The sequence below is a fragment of the Oncorhynchus gorbuscha genome, linkage group LG10 (assembly GCF_021184085.1).
Source record: "Oncorhynchus gorbuscha isolate QuinsamMale2020 ecotype Even-year linkage group LG10, OgorEven_v1.0, whole genome shotgun sequence".
NCBI classification, from domain to species: Eukaryota; Metazoa; Chordata; class Actinopteri; order Salmoniformes; family Salmonidae; genus Oncorhynchus; species Oncorhynchus gorbuscha.
In genome coordinates, this window is record NC_060182.1 from 41,169,217 (window position 1) to 41,194,216 (window position 25,000).

A 25,000-nucleotide genomic window follows, 5' to 3' on the forward strand; every position below is an offset into this window, starting at 1 on the left:
CTCCTGTGTTCCAATGGCACGTTGTGTTAGCTAAATTAAGTTTATAATTTCAAAAGGCTAATTGGTCATTAGAAAACCCTTTTGCAATTATGTAATTGTTGCCCTGATTAAAGAAGCAATAAAACTGTCCGCCTTTAGACTAGTTGAGTATCTGGAGCATCAGCATTTGTGGGTTCGATTACAGGCTCAAAATGGCCAGAAACAAATAACTTTCTTTTGAAACTCATCAGTCTATTCTTGTTCTGAGAAATTAAGGCTATTACATGTGAGAAATTGCCAAGAAACTGAAGATCTAGAGTACTACTCCCTTCACAGACCAGAGCAAACTGGCTCTATCCAGAATAGAAAGAGGAGTGGGAGGTCCCGGTGCACAACTGAGCAAGAGGACAAGTTCATTAGTGTCTAGTTTGAGAAACAGATGCCTTACAAGTCCTCAACTGGCAGCTTCATTAAATAGTACCCGCAAAACACCAGTCTCAACGTCAACAGTGAAGAGGCGACTCGGGATGCTGGCCTTCTTGACAGAGTTCCTCTATCCAGTGTCTGTGTTCTTTTGCCCATCTTAATCTTTTCTTTTTATTGGCCAGTCTGAGAGATGGCTTTTTCTTTGTAACTCTGCCAAGAAGGCCAGCATCCCAGAGTCGCCTCTTCACTGTTGTGAGGAGGGAGAACAGGCTCATAGTAATGGCTGAAATGGAATACATGGAACGGTATCAAACACATCAAACATATGGAAACCACGTTTGACTCCGTTCCATTTATTCCATTCCAGCCAATACAATGAACCCATCCTCCTATAGTTTCTCAAACTAAATACTCTAATGTCCTTGTCCTCTTGCTCAGTTGTGCACCAGGGCCTCCCACTCCTCTTTCTATTCTGGTTTGGGGTCAAATTTCTAAGTGACCCCAAACTTTTGAACGGCAGTGTGTGTATATATATATATATATATATATATATATATATATATATATATAATTTTATTTTATTTTATGGCTTACAGACAGGGGAGTGAAAGAAATGACAAATGTGTTTGGTTTTCCCACAGGCATACTGTTGGTCGGCTGGTAGCTTACTGTTCTTGTTGAGGTACTGGACCTGGAAGCCCACACTCCTGTGTCTCTGGCCTGGCACCCAGCTCAGGTTAACAGACTTCTCACCTACAGACAAGCTGATGTTGGACGGAGGAGCTGGAATGGGGTGAAAATGAGTAATTACATTCCCTCTTACCTTCCTTCACAATCTCAAACGATCAGTCTTGCACCAACAAATGGATCCGCATCCTGTTAGTGTTAACCAACTCGGTGTAATAATATTTATTAACCCCCTAATGCTCCACCATGTAACTACATTGTGATAAACACACCAGTAAACAGAATGTTTTAATGTCCGTTTTTGTGTGATGTTGAAGCCGATGACAAAATTCCACATCGCATGGACAATAAAGAAGATAAATGGATCTAATTCTAATCCTCCTGCAGTTCTACCTCCGTCCAGCGTGGTGGCGCCCTCCCTTGTAATGGGCTCTCCGTCCCCGGCCGAGGTGCGGCCCCTCAGGTAGAAGCGGTAACGGCTCTTGGGGTCCAGCTGCTTCAGGGTCAGTTTGGTCAGCGTGTGGTCGTCTATGGTCTCCACCTGCACCGGGCTGTCATCACTCTCCACGACTACAAAAAAAAAGAGATAGAGGAACAGTCAACCAATCACGGTCCATCAATTATGTTACAGGTCTGTCTCTGATGTAGAGTCGCATGCGGTCTCCGAGCCGGGAAATTGTATGTCGGCGGAGAGACTAACTTGGACTTAACCTACAACATTTGAAGTTTGCCTCGGAATTAGACCAATGGATGTTGATTTAGCACTGACGCTCTGAGTCTGAAGTATGGACGGCAAACGATTGATTGATTGATTGATTGATTGATTGATAGTATTACCACTAGCCATCTCTGGTAGTGACCGGTGGTAAATCAACAACATGTCAGTGTCACCGACGTTCAGTGAGAAGATGGCTACGGACTCGCCGAGATGCATTAGTGTCTTTTACAAGGCAGAGAAGCATGTATAATGAAGGTGCTAGACGGAGGTATAGGTGACCATGGACGACAAAGGTGGAAAGATATACAGAACGAGGGAGAGGTAAAGAAAGACACCCACTCTGTTGATACTGCAGCAGGTATCCTTTGAGAACCCCGTTGGGCTGAGAAGGGGGGGTCCAGTGAAGGGTCATCTCTGTCTCTGCAGGGCTTTCCAGGTGGAGAGACATGGGGGGGCCAGGAGCTGACGGGGACACAGGCGCGCTTGATTATATACGCTTCCATTGCAGCGCACACTATCTCGATCTGTCTCCATTTCTCACGCATCAAAGGCCATTCTTGTATTTAGTTTAAGTATCTCTTTTTGTGATCTTTTCACCCCCCCCCCCCAATGTAATGGCACTGTGCTTTATCTGACCTTTTCTATGTCATCTATCCATTCTTTCCCATCTCCCTCACTCATCTCTCCTGCTCCATTCACCTCTCGCTCAAAATGCCACCCTCCCCCCTCTCACTCCACCACTTCCCTTCCACCTCCCCCTCCTTTCCTTCACCCCACCCACTCTCTATCTCCCTCTCCCTTCTTTCTCTCACCTCCCTCGTCGGTACTGAATGACAGGGGGGGGTCGGAGGGGGGCCCCTCTCCCTTGCTGTTGAACACAGTGACTGTGAGGGCATAGTGGGAGTAGGGTCTAAGGCCCCCCAGGACCCTCTTCTCCTCATTGGCCCCTGTCTCCACCACCATGCTGCTCTCCGGCTCTCTGGCCCTCCGACCCCGGTGGTGGCCCCTGGAGCCGAACCTTGTCAGGTGGATCTGGTGGATAGAAGGAGTTATAATGGGTTAATAATGCCCTATGTAGCTTTATGTAGCTATAATGTCATGTTCATGATGTGTAATGTTTGCGGCCCCGGTTAGTGGCGCCAAATCTCATCAGGAAGATCCCAGAGGGAAGAGGTTATAATGGGTTATAAGGCTCTATGTAACCATAATGTAATGTTTATCTGACACACATAGTAGGGAAGAGGACACAGGTGATAATGAGAAAACGTAACTACTGAGTGCCAGAGTTGGGCACAAACAATTAATGACCTGCAAGTACCTTGTATCCCAGTAGGTGTCCTCTGACAGTATCTCTGTCCACTGCTGCCCATGTTACCCTGATGGCTGTACTGTTGAGCAGCACAACACCCACATCCATAGGAGCCTCCAGGGGGACTGCAGGGAGGGAGGGAGGGAAACAAGAGAGACATTATCTTGCTCAGCATCATAATCACTTGAATGATTATTATTCTACTGTTTACCAGTAGGCCTAAACACAATAGACTAATTGATAGTCATTAGAGGGAGATAAAGAGGAGAGCGAGAACAAGAGAGAGAACAAGAACAGGAACAAGAGGAAAAGAGGACAGAGAGGCTTGATTAGATATTACACTGTGAGTGTAATGTTTACGGTTCATTCTTATTGTTTATTTCACTTTTATATATTATCTACTTCATTTGCTTTGGCAATGTTAACATATGTTCCCCATGCCAGTAACGCCCCTTGAATTGAATTGAGAGAGCGAGAGAAAGAGAGAGTAGGGGATAGAGGGAGAGGGAGAGAGAAAGAGAACAGAGAAAGAGGCAGAGACAGAAAGAGAGAAGATAAAGAGATATATAGAGAGTCTGTGAGAGAGTCAGAGAGAGTGATAAAGAAAGAAAGATAGAGAGGGGAGGGTGAGAGAAAGAAAGAGAGATCATTAAAGAAAGACATAATTCTAAAACAACATCTCACCATTCTCTCCGGAGTAGCCAATGACAGGGTCTGGCTCAGGTCCCTCCCCTTTCTGATTGACAGCCTGTACTTTGATCTCGAAGGCTGAGAAGTTGCCCACTTCAGTAACAATGTACGGTGGCTCAGTGGTGACATTAGAGTGCCAGGTGGGGCCGTCACCTACTACCCTCCTCCAGAACACCTTGTACTGGAACTCCGGTCCGTTGAACACACGCCTGTCCATTTCCTGTGACAGAGTGACAGACCGGGACAGGAGCCAATCAGAATGGGAGTACACACAATCCCCTTATGGGATGAACTTCAGGTACACAAGTTTAGCCTACCATTTTCTGCCTTTTCAACGTTTTTCTCCCATTCTTTTTTAATGAACACATTTTCCAGTTTCGGTGGAACATTCATGTAGACGTGACAGAACAGTCTAACATAAGAAAGAGTCTTACCTCCCATGTGATGACCAGGGTGTCTGGGTCTGTAGACTCACTCCTCACATCCTCAGGGTTGTTGTCTGGAGCTGTGGAGTGGGGAAAGGGGTGAAATCCCAAATCAGATATGCAGAGTTGGGTAGGTTACTTTCTAAATGTCATCACAGTTACTAGTTACCTGTCCAAAATTGTAATCAGTAACTTTGTTTTTGGATTACCCCAAATCTGATTACTTTCAGTTACTTTTGGATTGCTTTTCTCTTAAGAGGCATTAGAAGAAGACAAAAAAAGGATCCCTCAAACGCATTTGGTGTGTCATCATAGTGGTCTCTGTCTTGCGGTCAGACTCGCTCAGGTGGAACAAACTTAAAACGTGTGTCTTTTTTCAATTCTGAATTGAATGTCATTGAGAAAACAGAAAGATGCCATAACGTATTTTTTTGCAAGCATCCTTTCTGAATTTAAAAGTAATCCATGAAGTAATCATCTAGTTTTTCAAAGTATCTGTAATCCGATTACAATATTTTTGCTGGTAACGTAACCGATTACAGCTATTGTTTTGTAATCAGATTACATGCAATCAGTTACTCCCTGACACTGCAGATAGAGAACGTTTTGATGTTCAATCCATGTGAGGAAGGACTGTAGGTCTACAAGCAGATAATAATAGAGTATAATCACTATTAGTCCAGGTTATAAACTCCCAAAAAATACCATATTGTTCACTTTGATATTAAAATTGGCATCCTTGTAAAAAAAAGTGGCGTTTCATCAAAGCCTAAGGTCGGGCTTTGAGCCCCGTAGAGGTCAATCGTGAAAATGCATTTATCTGCATTTCGTTTGGTTCATAGCTTCTCCTGAGTTGGATCTATGTGGCCCCAAAATAGCATAAAATAAATGTATTGGTTTGGGGAAATCATTTAAAATCAGCAACCAAAACCATATGGAATTTTGTTTTTTCCTTTATGATTGCAACAATGATGAGAAATCGCAGTCAACTTTTGATTATGTATTTTTTTATTTATTAAGTGTTCCCTGAAGTCTACTGATTACAATGATACATCATGTGATGTTATTTACTGTGTCACTTTTAAGAAACATGACAGGGAACCATTGCACCGCATTTGGCAATTTACCCGTCTTATATCAGGTGGGAGGGGTGACAGTATCTGAGCTGTGTCCTTAAAAACATGCACCGATGTTCATATTTCAGGCAGCGCAAATGGGGAGATTTTATGACCAGCGGTAACACAGTTGGCTGGACTTTGAGAATGGAAACGCAGCCTATCCGGCCAATGGCGCACAGTGCCCATGTGCCTGTGAAGCTTTTTTGTGCCCGTGAAGCTCATATTTAGAAATATCAAAAAACAAATGCATTTTGCTTCATTTGCTTAAAAACCAAGCATAGCTTCCCAGTGCATTCGGCAATGCACCTTGCCCAATGTATTGGCCAAGTAGCCGAGCCGATCCATAAAGGGTTTTGCTCGTGAAACCTCCTTGAATTAAATCTGAATCACCAAAGCGTTATTAAAAGGTCACGTTTGGGAGCAGCAGAACAGTGAGAGGACATTGTCATTGCGAGTCATTCCATGTCATTTCAGCAAGCCCTTGACACCCACGAAGACTGTTCTGAAATCATTTCTATAGTTAGAATCCGATAAGGTAAGCATTCCGACAACTTCATTTTGTTGATCAATTATTTGATCTGAGAAATGTGCTAATTGATTGCACCCAAAATTGCAATTTTAATTCAGGGATTTCGACAATAAATATAGTACCCAACATCCAATTTGGACCAAAATTCTTCCTAACAATGAGTAAGACATGAAAACACAAAACAAATGGTCAAAATCTACCAACGGACCCCCGACAACCCCATGCCAATCCCAGCGAAGCTGCAAGAAACCCCATTGTAATCGTTGGTTCCACAGCAGTGAACGAGCTCCCTTCACCTACTCCAAGAGCTTTGGAGAGTTGTAGGGCTTCTCAGCCTCAGTGCTTCTCTGCGGAGTGAGGACACAGTCTGGGCATGTTGTCAGGAGGACCTCAGCAACCGGGATGGGTATCACTGAGTTCCATGTGTTATTGTCATGTAGAGTCAAGTTAGAGATGATCCTGAAGAATGTTCCTCTGAAGTCATGGAACTGGGTGATGTCAATTGAGTTGTTCTGGGTACTAACAGGCACAAGAGACCTATCCATGCACTGGGTGATAACATCAACATTAACTCCCAGGAAGGACAGTCTGAACTCTCAGCAATCGACACCCAGAATCTGATTGAGGTTGCGCTGCTCCAATGATCTCAGGAGTTCCTCAGAGGCCCAGGACAACAGTGACACACACCTCCAGCATCATATCTCAACATGTCTCACCATAATGTCACAATATGTCCCCCTTTGTCTTGGTACAGAAAGTCCTCACTGCCTGTTGATGTTTCAATGGTGCCAAGTCTAGTTCCCGTCTTTTATACACTCTGATGTTGGTTCTCCTGTGACTATGACAACCATAGGTCAGAACATTGCTGTTTGTGCCGTCTGGATCTCACAACCGTGGCTACATCTAAACACGGCAATGGTTGGGAGTCAATCAGAGCTGCGTTATGACACTATAACAGACTAAGTGTTGTTATTGAACCCACATGGGTGGTGTTTACTGTGAACGTGATCTCTGCAAACGTCGGGGGGGGGGGGGGGGGGGGATGACTTTAAAAAGCTCATTGTCACCTGTCTAATGGGATGCGAGAATGATGCCGACATGAAAAAGACTAGAAGAGGTGACCCGGGTAAGAGTGTGTCATACTCTAATCTAGGAATGGGAAAACTGAGATGCTGGATTAGAGACTTCTCATGTCTATCTCTTCAGTGTCTCTTCTGCTCAGAAGTGTGTGTGTAAAAGAAAACACACAAAAAAGAGGTAAGCACGGAACATTTTTCAAACAGCTTGGAAGATGAAAGTATTTTGCTAGATGACAGCAGGAAAGGGAACGCCAAAATTGGGAATGTATTTAGTAGGAAGATGTAGTCCATAGATGTGTCGTGTGATCAAATAAACCCTGGTTCCACTGACTGCATGCTTCTGACTGCTAAAACACCCAAACTCCATTGAATAGCTTTGGTTCAGAGTTAGTTGGGAGCTAGTTTCCTAAACAGTGGTGATGGGCATTCCGGCTCTTTTCAGTGAGTCGGCTCGTTCGGCTCAGCTCACCAAAAAGAGGCGGCTCTTTTGGCTCCCAAACGGCTCTTAAAATGTTTTTTATTAAATTTTTTCAAGTCAAACAGTTTGCGATAGTTTGACTATGATTGGTATTAAAACAATTCTAATTAAATTATTAAATTAAATCATACTCTACCTTCACCACAATGTATTTAAAAATGCATTGGTTTGTTAAGACAAAGAATGCTATTAAACATTTGCATTTAAAGTATAACTTTAATGTATATAACCAAAGGGCATATAAATCTAACCATTAAAATGAGTACAATTTGAACAGCATAATAGAATATTGCAACATATCAAAGAAAAATAAATAACATTTTGCAAAACTGCAGCATCCCACAAATTGAAATAAATGTCAAAAAGAAGGATGCTATTACACATGTGCATTTAAAGTAGAACTTTTTTAATGTATATAAACACAGTGCAAATAAATGTAACAATTGTTCTCTTGACAAACAGCATCCGTTTGTGGCACTACTGCTGGTGCTTCTGCTCCATCTAATTCCTTTTCTTCCTGTTGCCCCGGTGCCTGAGCCAGCTGACTGCTGGGGCTGTCCCTCCCTCTGCTGCGGAGGTTATTCTTTGAAGACCCTCATCAATCGCTTTGGCATCACTGAAGGCTAACTTCTTAAACCTGGGGTCAAGTGCGTGCAGCGGTTTCTGATAGCACGTGATTATATCCCATTCTGTGGAACTTTCTGTCCATTGACGAACATAGGGTGTCTATCAACTCTGTCACATGTCCTGTGGTTGCATTTGCTTCTCTCTGGCTGTGATTGGCTGCAGACCCTTCCACAGGAGTATCATTTTTGAGGCTGTCACATAGCTGAAACGAGAGAACAGTAACTTATTAGTTCAGGTTCATGTTCTGTCTACTGATACTACATTCTCATCTACTGCTCATATACATATATAATCCTGGATTAATTAATGATGTAGTAATAACTGCTTACTGTACCTCTCTCCACTGATCTCCACAGTGACCTGCTCAAAGGGTTCCAGGACTCTGCACACCTCCACCACCACCTCCCATTCCTCTTGGGTCAGAGCATCAACGGGTGCATTGACAATGGCCAGGGTAGAGATGATGGCATCCTTTGACTCAAGAAACCGCTTCAACTTGTAAAATGTTGAATTCCACCTTGTACTGCAGTCTTGTTTTAGGCCTCAGCTCAGGCATCCCCATCTGGCATTATGTAGACTTTAGTTTTTCAGCACTTACTGTGCTCCTGTGGAAGTATTCCACGGCTGCTTTCACTTTGTCCACATTGGGCTTCTTCACCTTCAGAGCATCTCTTACAGTCAGGTTGATTGTGTGGGCAAGACATGGATGATGGGTCCATTTAAAATGTTCATGGCTTTGGTTATGTTATAGCTGCGTTGTCGCTAACACAACTAACCACTTTTCCATCTACTTGCCATTCTCTGTCCACTCTCAACAGTTCCTCTGCCATGTTCTCTGAGGTGTGTCTGTCACTGAACTGAAAGCAGTCCAGAAGACAGTTAGACATCAAACCATCTTCAATGACGTGACGTGTAACTGACCTGTAAGAAGTGGTTATCCTTGATGTCCAGCAGTCAGTGGTGAGGCAAACTGCAGTGGCTTTTTGGACTCTTTCCCACACTGAAGCCTGTGTGCTCTCAGTACAGTTGTAGAATAAGTGATTTTAAAAGGGTTTTCCTGCTTGGAATTGTGTAAATTGGATTTAGACTATTGCTATAATTTCTGAAACCTCTGTCCTCCACGATCGAAAATGGCTGGAAATCAGTGGCAATCATTTTAGCCAATGCAATATCAATTTGGCCTTGTTTTGCTACAGACATGGACTTTGACATAAACTGGTCCATAGAAGACTGCGTTGCTGTGGGTCGCGGAGTAGGCCTACTTGACTGAGTGGATACATCTCGTGTGGAGGTGCTGGCTCCACCACTATCACTACAGCAGGCCCACTAGTTCCTCGAAGCTCCACTACAGCTAGCTTCACAGTTGGGTGCACAGTTCCCAGATGCCGGTGTAGGTTGTGCGTAGAACCGGCTTAATATGAGACATTGTCTACATTATTAAAATGCATCCAAGTGCTTCTGACTCATTTTCCAGCTGTTGTTTTCACAGGTGTCCTTCCTCTCTCTCCTCGCTGCTAAGTGTGTGACTGTGAGTGAGTTGGCTCGGCCCTCCCTCACGCATCTTTGGTTCATTGGTTGACACTGCGTGTCTGATTGACAGGAACAACAGGTGAGGCTGTTAGTCTGAACAGACAGTCAGAACGAATGTGTGCGCTTGAGCATTTAGGCCTATAGTATTTTATTTATTTGTTTCATTCTTTGAATTAGTTCATTCTAATCATTTAAATCTGTTGATTATTCACATCTTCATTTAAAAAATATAAAAAATTATAAATAGATTCGGCTCTTCTGATATGCAAGCCGGCTCCCAACGTTCACCTACAAAAGCCGGCTCTTAGAGCCCTTCGCTAATAAACAGCCGCGTTAGAGCTAGTTTACTGTCATGTTTGTCAATTATTATCATGTCTTGTCCCTGTGCTCCCCATTCTATTCGTTTCCCTCTGCTGGTCTTATTAGGTTCTTTCCCTCTTTCTATCCCTCTCTCTCCCCCTCCCTCTCTCACTCTCTCGCTCTCTCTTCTCTCTATCGTGTTCCTGAGCTGTTCCTATTCCCCTAATCAATCATTTAGTCTTCCCACACCTGTTCCCGATCCTTTCCCCTGATTAGAGTCCCTATTTCTTCCTTTGTGTTCCGTTCCTGTCCTGTCGGTTCCTTGTTTAGAATTCACCGTGCTGTGATTGTGTATCGCCCTGTCGTGTCGTGTTTTCCTCAGATGCTGCGTGGTGAGCAGGTGTCTGAGTCTGTCTGGTTCGAGTGCCTTCCCGAGGCAACCTGCTGTTCACCTGCTGTTCAAGATCGAGTCTCCAGTTAGTCCCGTCATTTCGAGTGAAAGTTGTGTTTTTTGTTTGTATTCACTTTACTGGATTAAAGACTCTGTTTTGCCAAGTCGCTGTCCTCTTTCACCTGCATGACAGAAGGAACCGACCAAGGAATGGACCCAACTTCAGTAACTTCGAGATCCAAGGAGCCATGCTCGGCAGACACGAGCAGGAATTGTCTGCTTCATGCCGTGGAGAACCTGGCCGCTCAGGTTTCCGACCTCTCTGGACAGTTCCAGAGTCTACATTCTGCCACCTGTTACTTCCTGGCCTGTCGAGCCTCCAGAACCTAGGGTTAATAACCCACCTTGCTACTCCGGGCAGCCCACTGAGTGCCGCTCCTTTCTCACGCAGTGTGAGATTGTGTTCTCTCTCCAACCCAACACATACTCTAGAGAGAGAGCTCGGGTTGCTTACGTCATTTCACTCCTTACTGGCCGGGCTCGAGAATGGGGCACAGCTATCTGGGAGGCAAGGGCTGATTGCTCTAACAAGTTCCAGAACTTTAAAGAGGAGATGATTCGGGTTTTTGACCGTTCAGTTTTTGGTAGGGAGGCTTCTAGGGCCCTGGCTTCCTTACCTGTGAACGGTCCATAACGGATTATTCTATTGAGTTTCGCACTCTTGCTGCCTCTAGTGAGTGGAACGCTCCGTTTTCTGGAGGGACCACCATTCCTCCGGGATTCCCAGATGTGGACTCTTTGATTGCTCTCGCCATCCGCATAGAACACGGGACCGGGCATCGCATCAACGGTGTTTCCCTGCTCCGCATCGCAACCATCCCTCCTCTGGCTCAGAGTCTGAGCCCATGCAGCTGGGAGGGATTCGCATCTCGACTAAGGAGAGGGAACGGAGGATCAAACCGCCTGTGCCTCTTGCGGAGTTGCTGGACATTTTGTTAATTCATGTCCAGTAAAGGCCAGAGCTCATCCGGAGGGCTACAGGTGAGCGCAACTACTCAAGTCTCTCCATCAAAATCCTGTCTTTGTCGGTCCATCTACGCTGGACCGGTTCGGGTGCTCATGTAGTGCCTTGATAGACCTGGGGCTGAGGGTTGTTTCATCGAAGCATGGGTTGAAACATGACATTCCTTTCAGAGAGTTAGATAAGCCTACGCCCATGTTTTAGATGGTAGTCATCTTCCCAGTATCAGATTTGAGACACTACCTTTAACCCTCACAGTATCTGGTAACCACAGTGAGACTATTTCTTTTTTGATTTTTCATTCACCGTTTACACCTGTTGTTTTGGGTCATCCCTGGCTAGTATGTCATAATCCTTCTATTAATTGGTCTAGTAATTCTATCCTATCCTGGAACGTTTCTTGTCATGTGAAGTGTTTAATGTCTGCCATCCCTCCCGTTTCTTCTGTCCCTACTTCTCAGGAGGAACCTGGCGATTTGACAGGAGTGCCGGAGGAATATCATGATCTGCGCACGGTCTTCACAGCCAACTCCCTTCCTCCTCACCGGTCGTATGATTGTAGTATTGATCTCCTTCCGGGGACCACTCCTTCTCGGGGTAGACATAGACGTAATGGATTTGTCTGTGTCTCTTGACGGGTCCATTTAAAATGCCCCTGGCGTGGATTATCGAGGGCTGAATGACATAACGGTTAAGAATCGTTATCCGCTCCCTTATGTCATCAGCCCGAGATTCTGCAGGGAGCCAGGTGCTTTACTAAGTTGGACCTTCGTAACGCTTACCATCTCTGCGCATCCACTCCGTTAGGGCATTTTGAGTTCCTCTGCCAGCTGTTTTCAGGCATTAGTTAATGATGTTCTGAGAGACATGCTGAACATCTTTGTTTTTGTCTATCTTGACGATATCCAGTCACTCGAGATTCATGTTCAGCACGTTAGACATCAAACCTTTTAGAGAATCTTCTGAGAAGTGCTCTTTTCATGTCATGTAACTGACCTGTATTTCCGCTGAGGCATTCAGATGGATTCCTTGAGGTCCAGCTGTCAGTGATTGGGTTCCAAGGTCACGTGTCGAGTTGCAGCGCTTTTTAGGTTTCGCTAATTTCTATCGGCGTTTCATTCGTAACTTCGGTCAAGTTGCTGCCCTCTCACAGCTCTTACTTCTGTCAAGACGTGTTTTAAGTGGTCCGGTTCCGCCCAGGGAGCTTTTGACCTTTAAAGAACGTTTTACGTCCGCTTATCCTGTTACTCCTGACGTCACTAGACAATTCATTGTCGAGGTTTTGACGCTTGGAAGGTAGGCGTGGGAGCCATTCTATTTAGTCTGACGATAAGGTTATTGCTATAATTTGAGCGCAACTGAAACCTCTGTCGCCATCCGCTTAGCCCTAGGCGAATGGCGACAAATGGCGTTTGGACAACCATAAGAACCTTGAGTACATGGCAAACGACTTAATCGTTTAGTTTGTGATTTCTTACCGTCCGGGTAGCAAGAACACCAAGCCTGATGCCTTATCCCGTCTGTTTAGTTCTTCTGTGGCTTCTACTGATCCCGAGGGATTCTTCCTTATGGGCGTGTTGTCGGGTTAACAGTCTGGGGAATTGAAAACTGGTCCATAGAAGCACTGCGTTGCTTGTCCTAGTAACCTCCTTTTCGTTCCTGTTTCCACTCGTCTGGCTGTTCTTCAGTGGGCTTGAGCTGGTCAGTGGATACATCTCGACTCAGGAGCGTGAGGTGCTTGGCTGCCACCAGTCTATCACTGCCGGTCGCAGAGGCCCATTCCTTCTCGACCATGGTCTCACATCGCCCTAGACTTCATTACCGGTCTGCCTTTGTCTGCGGGGGAAGACTGTGATTCTTACGGTTGTCGATAGGTTCTCTAAGGCGGCACATTTCATTCCCTCGCTAAACTTCCTTCCGCTAAGGAGCGGCACAAATCATTATCGAGAATGTATTCAGAATTCATGGCCTCCCGTTACAGTTCAGACAGAGGCCAGCAATTTACGTCACAGTTTTGGAGGGAGTTCTGTCGTTTGATTGGTGCGTCCGTCAGTCTCTCTTCCGGTTTCATCCCCAGTCTAACGGTCAAGCAGAGAGGGCCAATCAGACGATTGTCTACATTTTCAGAAACCCTGCGTCTTGGGCAGAACAGCTCCCCTGGGCAGAATGCTTCTGACTCATTTTTCAGCTAGTCTGGGTTACCAGCCTCCTCTGTTCTCATCCCAGCTTGCCGAGTCCAGTGTCCTTCCTCAAGCGTTTGTCCAACGTTGTGAGCGCACCTGGAGGAGGGTGAGGTCTGCACTTTGCCGTTACAGGGCACAGACTGTGAGAGCCGCCAATAAACGCAGGATTAAGAGTCCAAGGTATTGTTGCGGCCAGAGATGTGGCTTTCCACTCGCAACCTTCCTCTTACGACAGCGTAAGTTGACTCCGCGGTTCATTGGTCCGTTCCGTGTCTCCCAGGTCGCCAATCCTGTCGCTGTGCGTGAGCTTCTTCCGCGACATCTTTCGCGTCCATCCTGTCTTCCATGTCTCCTGTGTCAAGCCCTTTCTTCGCACCCCGTTCGTCTTCCCTCCCCCCCTCCCGTCCTTGTGAGCGCACCTATTTACAAGGTACTGATTGGACATGCGTTCTCGGGGAACAACAGTGGATTGGGAGGCTGTCCTGAGGAGAGGAGTTGGGTTCTGGACTGGACAGTCACTCATCGATGATTTCCTCCGTTGCGATTCCTCCTGAGCCAGGATTTGAGTGGGGGGCCTATAGTTTGTTTTATTATCATCTTGTCCCTTGCTCCCCATTCTTTGTTTCCTCTGCTGGTCTTATTAGTTCTTTCATTCTAATCATTTAAATCTCTTGATTATTCACATCTTCATTCCCCTAATCAATCATTTAGTCTTAACAAAATCCTTTCCCTGATTAGAGTCCCTATTTCTTCCTTTGTGTTCCGTTCCTGTCCTGTCTTCTTGTTTAGAATTCACCGTGCTGTGATTGTGTATCGCCCTGTCGTGTCGTGTTTTCCTCAGATGCTGCGTGGTGAGCAGGTGTCAGTCTGTCTAGTGCCTTCCCGAGGCAACCTGCTGGCTGCTGTTCAAGATCGAGTCTCCAGTTAGTCCTCGTCTGAAAGTTGTGTTTTTTGTTTGTATTCACTTTACTGGATTAAAGACTCTGTTTTCGCCAAGTCGCTTTTGGGTCCTCTTTCACCTGCATGACAGTTTACTATATACTGTACAGTGGGTTCCGAAATTATTGATAAAGATGAGCAAAAATTACTGTATAAAATAAATCATTAAAATACTGAGCTGTATTGTACGCTAAAAAAAATGGGAAATTATATATTTTTATACTAATACAATTGATCGGAGAAGAGATTTTGTTTCACAAGTTTTTCTCCTCAAAATGGTAAAGGATCAAAATGATTGACATCCCTATATTCAATTCCTTTTAATACCTCACCTTGCAAAGATATACTTTGTCTGCACTGGACTGCCCTCTTCAACTCAAAACCCTTTCATGATTCTGTATAGAGGTATGGTTCCTCTATACAGAGGTATGGTTCCCCTATTCCTCTATAAGATCCTCACACAATGTGTTCTCTAACTCATAAAACATTTTTTAGAAAAAAGGCTCAGTGCCATTATCCTGGCAAGGTGAGATATTGAAAACATGGGTGTCAATCATTTTGACCCCTACCTATGAGATGAAAAAAAAAAACTTGTTAAACAAAATCTCTTTCTCTGAGCAATTGTATTAGTAAAAAGCTATAAAAATGTTTAGAATACTATATAGCTCAGTATTTGAATGATTCATTTTATACAGTAAGTGTCACTCATCTTCAGAAAAGGTGTCAATCATTCCAGACCTCACTGTATATGGGAGATTAGGGCCATTGGAACATATCTCCATTGATAGATTTTGGTAGTGAAATTGCAAGCAAACCTATTGTTTTTGATGTCATTTTTCTTTCTTTCTTATTACTCTTCTGCCGTTGTCGCAATATCTCAATGCCCGATTGGTAAAAACGTTTTCTACTTTGGTAATATCAAAGTATATCAACACTGCTACTCAGATACCAAAAACAGCACGGATTGACCCATAGGTGGCGCTATAATAAGCATTCAAAATCTAAGGCTCAGCCCCGTCGCCCCATTTTTATGCACAAACACGAACCTTGGTATATCAGTGTTTCGCATCATAAGGAACATTTTTAGAGTAGAACAGGGGAATCTCTGTTGGATTGACCCTCTCTCCCTGTAAGTTAACTCATTACTTTTCTTTTATAACTTTGTTGGCTTGCTACTAATTTGAAGGGGCTCTGCCTAGTGTGAACACCTTTACCCGTTGATTTAGAGATTTAATAAAAAGCTTATTGAGCAATAATCTCTTTATCACATATGTTGTGACATAGTGATACAACTTTTTTTTATTGGTGTAGAAATATATCCTGAATCGTCTACCATCTGGTTTATAAAACAATATTTAAGTTGAGTGTGAAAAAGGTCATTTTGGAAACACCACTGAAAATATATATATATTTTTTTACTGTGATTTTTGATGTTTTTTTCCTCATTGTTACGATCGTAAAGGTAAAATCAAAGAACATGTGGTTTTGGCTGTGGATTAAATTAGTTCCCCAAACCAATATATACATTTTAAGCTTTTTTGGGGGCCATGTTGACCCAACACAGGAGAAGCCATGACCCAAAACTAAAATAGCATTCTCACCATTGACATATCTACATGTCGACCTGAGGCATTGATAAAATGGCACTACATCAGGTTATGTTCATGTGTCCCAATTTGAATGCTTCTATACCAAGGTAGAGGACTATACAGCGGGTGCATATAGCCTAGGTACTAGCGGATGTAAAGACGCACACACACAAACACACTTGATAGGTGTGTCTAACCTTGAGGTGGCGTGCTGTGAAGGTCAGAAGGCGTGCTGGGATCACTCTTCCCGATGTCGTTGACAGAGATGACCCGGAAACGGTAGGACACATAGGGCTGCAAGGCAAGGTTCACACTCTCTTCGGTTCCACTAACACGTTTCAGCTCCTCCCAACCCCACTCGTTAGAAACATGATCCTTAAACTCCACCCGAAACTCTGGCGAGAAGGATGGGGGAGAGAGAGAGAGAGAGAGAGAGAGAGAGAGAGAGAGAGAGAGAGAGAGAGAGAGAGAGAGAGAGAGAGAGAGAGAGAGAGAGAGAGAGAGAGACAGAGAGACAGAGACAGAGACAGATATCAGAGACAGAGACAGAGACAGAGACAGATATCAGTGTCAATGCCACTAAGCAGAAGATATGAAGTAATATGTGACAATGGAGAAATCACAGTCCGTGTAACGAGATAGCAAGTTTTCATATACTCAGGAGAGATGCAATAATATAACATGATACGATTTGGGGTTGGTAATTCAAAACGCAAAGCCTCAAAGTGATCTGGTTATCAAAGGCAGGCAAGGCAGTGTCCATTCTGTCCCCAGACCCGGACAGCTGTGGTCATCTACACTGCAAACAACATTAGAAACAGGACCTCACTCTCCCATGGGGAGATACATGGTATGATGGCGATGGGTTTATAGTTAAAAGCCTCACCGTGGTCTAGTATCAATTGGACCTGGGTTCAAATAGTAAAGTTGGAATACTTTTAGCATTTGATTGAGCTTGCCTGGAGTGACAGATAGGCGGGGTTCGCAGTTTGCAATGACGGGGCTATTACATTGGCTACAGTGTGCCAGGCCAGCGCAATCAAGAGTTTGGAAGAAAAGAATCCTACTTGAACCCAGATCTAGTGTCAGTGTCTTGTATTTATTATGGATCCCCATTAGCTGCTGCCAAGGCCCTAATGGCCCTACTCCACCACTATCACATATATACAGTACAACATCCATGTGTGTGTGTGTGTGTGTATAGTGCGTATGCTATCGTGTGTGTGTGTGTGTGTGTGTGTGTGTGTGTGTGTGTGTGTGTGTGTGTGTGTGTGTGTGTGTGTGTGTGTGTGTGTGTGTGTGTGTGTGTGTGTGTGTGTGTGTGTGTGTGTGTGTGTGTGTGTGTGTGTGTGTGTGTGTGTGTGTGTGTGTGTGTGTGTGTGTGTGTGTGTGTGTGTGTGTGTGTGTGTGTGCATTTGTCTGTGCCTATGTTTGTGTTGCTTCACAATCCCCGGTGTTTGTGTTTTTTTATCTGTTTGTTTTACTGCTGGCATCAGTTACTTGATGTGGAATAGAGGTCCATGTAGTCATGGCTCTATTTAGTACTGTGCACCTTCTGTAGTCTGTTTTGGACTTGGGGACCGTGAAGAGACCTCTTGGGGCATGTCTTGTGGGATATGCACGGGTGTCCGAGCTGTGTGCCAGTAGTTTAGACAGACAGCTCGGTGCGTTCAACATGTCAATACCTCTCATAAATACAAGTAGTGATGAAGTCAATCTCTCCTCCACTTTGAGCCAGGAGAGATTGACATGCATATTATTAATATTAGCTCTCTGTGTACATCCAAGGGCCAGCCGTGCTGCCCTGTTCTGAACCAATTGCAATTTTCCTAAGTCCTTTTTTGTGGCACCTGAACACACGACTGAACAGTAGTCCAGGTGCGACAAAACTAGGGCCTGCAGGACCTGCCTTGTTGACAGTGCTGTCAAGATAAGCAGTATCTTATCATGGACATACTTCTCCCCATCTTAGCAACTGTTGTATGTTTTGACCATCACAGTTCACAATCCAGGGTTACGCCAAGCAGTTTAGTCACCTCAATTATTTATTACAAGATTTAGTTGAGGTTCAAGTGAATGATTTGTACCAAATACAATGCTTTTAGTTTTAGAAATATTTAGGACTAACTTATTCCTTGCCACCCACACTCTGAAACTAACTCCAACTCTTTGTTAATTTTTGCAGTCATTTCAGTCGCTGTAGTTGCTAACATGTATAGTATTGTGTCATCAACATTCATACTGTAGACACTCTGGCTTTCCTCAAAGCCCATGGTAATTCATTAGTAAAGATTGAAAAAAAGTAAATGGGCCTAGACAGCTGCCTTGGGGAATTCCTGATTCTACCTGGATTATGTTGGAGAGGCTTCCATTAAAGAACACCCTCTGTGTTCTGTTAGACAGGTAACTCTTTATCCACAACATAGCAGGGGTTGTAAAAGCCAAAACACATACGTTTTGCCAGCAGCAGACTTTAATCGATAATGTCAAAGGCCGCACTGAAGTTGGCTGTTGTGTTCATTCAGTATCATGTCTGTACCTATGACAGGGCTGTTGTGGTCATCTCCAGCGGTCCAGCTGAGAGTCACTCCACGGTCTTTAGGGTCAGAGACCTGGAGCTGGGTGGGAGGATCTGGACGGTCTGGAGAGGGGGGATGGGGGAGAAATCAATTTAGGGTTAACAGTTCAGCACGAGTTGAGGCATACAGCACAGTATCAACTTAACATTCCATATTGAAAGAAAGAAACAAACGCTGTGGAAACAATATACTACACGGTTTCATATTTCCAAACCAACTGTAGTGGAAAATGTTTCTGAACTTACTAGAGCATACTGTAAGTTATACTTAGAGTACAGTGTGTACTGTACACAACATCAAAGTATTACTGCATAGTACAACACAACAGAGGTTTACCCCAATACCAAACATTTTGACATTCACATGGGACATTTCCATACCAACTATATTGGAAAATGTATTTAAAAAACACAGCATTAATGCATCACTGCACAATAGTACAGTACAGAAGCACTGGCAGCATCATACCACGTATGAAATATGACATTGAAATGGGACATTTCCATACCGACTAGCGTGATGGATCCGCTGGCCTCAGCCATATCCAGGTTAGTGATGACCTCACAGGTGTAAACCCCCTCGTCCTCAGTCTGCACGTTGGCCACGATCAGGTCGGGGCCCTCAAACGTGTACCTGGATATCGGGATTGTTATTGTCAGTATTGTCCTCGCCATCGTCATTATTATCGTCGCGTCGTCAGACGTATACCTTCACCGTAAATAATAATATGCGTAATACCGTAAAGAGCCATACAGGTGCCGGCACACACAGCTGTGTTTTCATGAAATTTGTGTACTTTTTTTTTTTTTTTACTATTAAAAATCCTATTTTCCCTAACCCCTAACCCTTAAACTATCCCCAAAACCCTAGACCTTTAGTTTAAAATAGCATTTGAACAAAACATCCAGACTTTTCAAAAAAGTTATTGTTTTCCTACCTTGTCAGGGCATTAAGGTGAAATGGTAGGACATTGGGGTCCTTACGATTTAGGAAAACAAGTGCACGCACGCACACACGGAGACAGACACACACCCGCACGGCTTTCTTAGTACCAGACTAAACATGTCCTTACTTGTCCTCAGCGTACGACTGCATTAGCTTCTGTCCACTCCTCCTCCATTGGATGTGTGGGGGGGTCAGTTTGGAGTCCACCTGAGCCAGGCAGGTAAATATGACCGTCTTCCCAGGCCTAACACGCAGGTCCCCGGGAGGAGACAGGATCACTGTCCTGTCTGAGAGAGAGAGAGAGAGAGAGAGAGAGAGAGAGAGAGAGAGAGAGAGAGAGAGAGAGAGAGAGAGAGAGAGAGAGAGAGAGAGAGAGAGAGAGAGAGAGAGAGAGAGAGAGAGAGAGAGAGAGAGAGAGAGTTATATAGAGACAGGGTAAGATGACATGATTAGATACAGGGTTAGAGAGGGAGCGAGCGAGAGAGAGAGAGAGAATTAGTGTGCATAAGTGTGTGCTGTGCATGTGATTGAATGAGTCAGCATGAGTCTATACTGTATGTGTTCATTTATGTATACGTGTGTGTGTGTCCCTGTGTGTGATTCATGGCCTACTCACTCAGCACCTCCAGCTCAGCGTTGATTGACATGTTGGTGTTGCTGATGGAGCAGGTGTACAGGCCCTCGTCGTCATGGGAGATGTTGGTGATCTGGAGGCTTCCATTGGTCAGCAGGTTAACCCTGGGGTCAGCCAGTAGAGACGCGCCATTGTCCACCTCCCTGGATAGGAAATACACAGAGGTACATAGAGATGACTATACAGAAAACACAGCCAGAGAGGATGGAAAAACCAAGAGGCAGAACTGTGACGCCCGTTAAAACAGACCAAGGTATGATTTTGGCTGACCGTTTGCCAATGAGGAGAGTGACACATTTGTTCCTTGTGGGAAGATTTCTTTAAATCTAATTAAATGAGCTAGTTTCGTAGAAGAATAGAAACTAATACAGGCGTGTCTCACCATGTAACTTTAGGTCTGGGAGACCCAAAGGTCTGACAGTGTAGACCAGCCTTCTGTCCCTCTGTGACAGTGTATGTCTGTCCGTCCGCACTCAGGATCTGAGGCGGCAGCTCTGGAGCAAGATAGCAGGGAACGGGTTAATCAATGCGACCTACTTGTTGTTAACAAATACACCCCACACACACACACACACACACACACACACACACACACACACACACACACACACACACACAGAGCACCTCCTCACCGATGACAAAGATGTAGGTATTGACTAGGATGGTTCCGTGTTTGTTGTGGGCCTGACACTGGTAGACTGCTGTATCAGTGATGACCACATCTCTCAGAATCAGAGTTCCATGTCTCACAGTACGCCTGGGGTCCAGGTCTATACCTGAACACACACAGCAAGTCAGCAAGACATTCTACCGAAGCACAATACTGACTGTCATATTACATACGAAAACTCCAGAGTTGGCAATAGCCAAAAGACAGGGAATTCAAACGAGCAACCCAACCCTAAATTTGCCCTATGTAGATCAGGAACAGCAGCAGGTGTAATACTCTGCGTTTGCAGTTAAAACCTTGTAGTGTGTGTGTAATGGTGTGCGTGTGTGATTCCTGACCTGTGATGGGATTTCCATTCATGCTCCAGGCGACAGCAGGCGAGGGAATGCCATCGGCCTGACAGTCCAGTCTCACTGTCTCTCCTGGGGCATAAAGCTGGCTCACGGGCTCCTTGGTCCAGTACGGAGCAGCTATGACAAAACACACAATACAACAACAGTATTATACACACCACAGTAGTAGAAACAACAGCACACCACACAACAGTATACACATGACATGATACAGAATGCAATGATAAACATTTACATTACATTTAAGTCATTTAGCAGACGCTCTTATCCAGAGCGACTTACAAATTGGTGCATTCACCTTATGACATCCAGTGGAACAGTCACTTTACAATAGTGCATCTAAATCATAAAGGGGGGGGGGTGAGAAGGATTACTTTATCCTATCCTAGGTATTCCTTAGCAATAGCCAATAGTGTTACAAAAAAACACATTAACAACAAGATCATATGTAACAATCAACGCACATAGAACACATAGAATACACAGAACACATAGAATACACATAGCACATAGAATACACAGAACACATAGAATACACATAGCACATAGAATACACAGAAAACACAGAACACATAGAATACACATAGCACATAGAATACACAGAAAACACAGAACACATAGAATACACAGAACACATAGAATACACATACCACATAGAATACACAGAACACATAGAATACACAGAAAACACAGAACACATAGAATACCCAGAACACATAGAATACCCATACCACATAGAATACCCATACCACATAGAATACCCATACCACATAGAATACCCATACCACATAGAATACACAGAACACATAGAATACACATACCACATAGAATACACAGAAAACACAGAACACAGAATACCCATACCACATAGAATACCCATACCACATAGAATACACAGAACACATAGAATACACAGAACACATATAATACCCATACCACATAGAATACACAGAACACATAGAATACACCGAACACATGGAATACACCAAACACATGGAATACACCAAACACATAGAATACACCGAACACATAGAATACACAGAAAACACAGAACACACAGAAAACACAGAACACATAGAATACACAGGACACACAGAATACACAGAACACATAGAATACCCATACCACATAGAATACCCATACCACATAGAATACACAGAACACATAGAATACACAGAACACATATAATACCCATACCACATAGAAAGAATACACAGAACACATAGAATACACCGAACACATAGAATACACCGAACACATAGAATACACAGAACACATAGAACATGTACAGAATATGCACAGAACACACAGAATATACACAGAACACATAGAATATGCACAGAACACACACAGAACACATATAATATATACAGAATACACAGAACATACACAGAATATGCACTGAACACACAGAGCACACAGCATATATACAGAACACACAGAATATATACAGGACACATAGAATATATACAGAACACACAGAACATACACAGAATATGCACAGAACACACACAGAACACATAGAATATATACAAAACACACAGAACATACACAGAATATGCTCAGAACACACAGAATATATACAGAATATACACAGAACACACAGAACGGAAACAACCTCAGCGTGAGTGTTTAGATAGCATATGTTCTGTACCTTCGACGCTGACGGTGTAGATGTGTGTGACCGTGCCCTGTGAGTTGTTGGCTGAACACTGGTATTCTCCCCCGTCGCTCTCTGAGATGTTACTGAAGCGCAGCAGGCGGTCAGACAGATCTCTGAGTGTACGAGACTCGGACAGCTGACCGTCCTTCCTCACCCACTGGACTGTAGGGGTAGGGCTGGAGGGGGAGAGAGAGGGGGGGGGGCGAGGAAGAGGCAAGATGGGTCAAGAAGAGAAACATCAAACAGGCTCACATTGATTGATAGATGTAAGATAATATATGCGTGTACACACACACACAAAAATAAAGACAGAGAGAGAGTTAGATTTACAGGCCCTGGACGATGCACTCCAGCTCCAGGCTCTGGCCGCGGAGGGTGTGGTAAGTGCTGTGAGCCCCTGAGGGCCTCATCATCTGGGGTCTTCGATTCCGCACCACTGAGTTAGCTGGAGATAGAGGGAGGGAGAGAGAGAGAGAGAGAGAGAGAGAGAGAGTAAGAGAGAGAGAGAGAGAGAGAGAGAGAGAGAGAGAGAGAGAGAGAGAGAGAGAGAGAGAGAGAGAGAGAGAGAGAGAGAGAAGAGGGGTAGAGGGAGAGCGACAGAGGGAGGGAGAGGGATGGCGGGATGGGAGAGGGAGGGAGGCAGAGAAAACAGACAGGTTCATACATATGTATTAGTAATTGCGAGGTTGCCGAGAGCAGTGCAAAGGTGCTGATACAGCAGTCACAGCACACACAGACAGACACTCACACTGCGTTTAACACACAAACTGAACTCTACCACTGGTGGGTTCAGGTGGCGATCAGAGCCCTTAGCAACATATTTCCCCTGACAACCACCCACCCACCCATCCCCCCCACCCCACCCCACCACACACACACACACACACACACACACACACACACACACACACACACACACACACACACACACACACACACACACACACACACACACACACACACACACACACACACACACACACACACACACACACACACACACAGCAGAGGAAGTATGTTACCATAATAAGCCTTCCCCATCTTTGACCTCTCTCACAGATGCTAAGCGCTCTGCCCCCAGCCTGTTAATAACAGTGCGTGTAGGACAGTTGTAACCCAGCATGTGTAGAGCATCTCATTACCAGTGTGTTATGCAGATTACAGAGCCCCCCCCCGCTGTCAGGTCAGTAGCCACACTACTGTAGAGGCAACACTACAGACATCTGACATGCTTCTCTACCCCCAGGTGGTTTTGGCTGGGGGCTGCGGTACCGTCAGTGTCTCTATTGATCAATGTCAGAGTGGCTTTGCAACTAACGAAGAGAAGGGTGACTGACGATAGTGATTGATGGTGATTGGCTAGTAATGATATCTGGGGAGTCAACATGGTGGACAAGGTCAGTCTACGGTGTCTTACCATGGATACTGATGTCCGCCCACTCATCACAGGCTGTAGCAGTCAAAGTGACAGGCTCCGTGGGCGCTCAGGTACTGTGCGTTACAGGTGTAGTCTTTATAGTTGTACTACGGTGTTACCAGGGTGACTGAGGCACGGTGTACTTACAGATGGTTACGGTGAGGCTGATGGGTTCCTTGGAGAGGATGGTGCGAGCACTAAGGTACTGGGCATTACAGGTGTAGTCGTTGCGGTTGTCGTCAGCTGTAACGTGAGAGAAGTAGAGGTTCCCGTCCCGGCCTTGAGTCACGCGATCATTCAGCTCAATGTGACGGAGTCCTGGAGGAGTAGGGGAGGGACGGACAGAGCGAGGGTAGGGGGGAGGAAGGGAGAGAGAGAGAAAGAGAGGAAGAGAGAGAATATTTTTTATTCATTTTTTACTCAGCAAAAAGAACACACCATGACATTTCAGAGGGTTAAAGAGATGGAGAGACAGACTGACAACGATGAGTAAAACAGATGGAGAGACAGAGAGAGAGACAGAGAGAGAGACAGAGAGAGAGACAGAGAGAGAGACAGAGAGAGAGACAGAGAGAGGGACAGAGAGGGACAGAGAGAGAGAGAGAGAGAGAGAGAGAGAGAGAGAGAGAGAGAGAGTGCGAGCCACTCACTCTTGTCCATCCAGTGGATGACAGGAGGAACAGTGCTGAAAGGAGGGTTACATTTCAGTATCACACTCTCT

The 25,000-nt window shown here is 44.7% G+C and overlaps 1 protein-coding gene across 5 annotated transcripts in view; it reads right to left on the bottom strand.

Annotated features, from left to right (window-relative positions):
- l1cama (L1 cell adhesion molecule, paralog a) overlaps nt 1-25,000 on the bottom strand; it is a 103,110-nt gene that overhangs the window by 13,347 nt on the left and 64,763 nt on the right. For all 5 annotated transcript variants that reach the window (XM_046366122.1, XM_046366121.1, XM_046366119.1 and 2 more), the window contains 19 exons: nt 24,930-25,000; nt 24,427-24,597; nt 23,193-23,307; nt 22,854-23,038; nt 21,185-21,316; nt 20,809-20,952; nt 20,559-20,670; nt 20,159-20,319; nt 19,670-19,829; nt 19,106-19,230; nt 18,558-18,659; nt 16,216-16,413; nt 4,244-4,314; nt 3,804-4,029; nt 3,129-3,244; nt 2,623-2,842; nt 2,150-2,272; nt 1,486-1,662; nt 1,075-1,188 (listed from right to left, as the gene is read on the bottom strand). The exon at nt 24,930-25,000 is cut by the window's right edge and continues 52 nt beyond it. In XM_046366122.1, coding sequence (XP_046222078.1) covers nt 1,075-1,188; nt 1,486-1,662; nt 2,150-2,272; nt 2,623-2,842; nt 3,129-3,244; nt 3,804-4,029; nt 4,244-4,314; nt 16,216-16,413; nt 18,558-18,659; nt 19,106-19,230; nt 19,670-19,829; nt 20,159-20,319; nt 20,559-20,670; nt 20,809-20,952; nt 21,185-21,316; nt 22,854-23,038; nt 23,193-23,307; nt 24,427-24,597; nt 24,930-25,000 — 2,723 coding nt within the window. The remainder of the gene's footprint in view (nt 1-1,074; nt 1,189-1,485; nt 1,663-2,149; nt 2,273-2,622; nt 2,843-3,128; nt 3,245-3,803; nt 4,030-4,243; nt 4,315-16,215; nt 16,414-18,557; nt 18,660-19,105; nt 19,231-19,669; nt 19,830-20,158; nt 20,320-20,558; nt 20,671-20,808; nt 20,953-21,184; nt 21,317-22,853; nt 23,039-23,192; nt 23,308-24,426; nt 24,598-24,929) is intronic.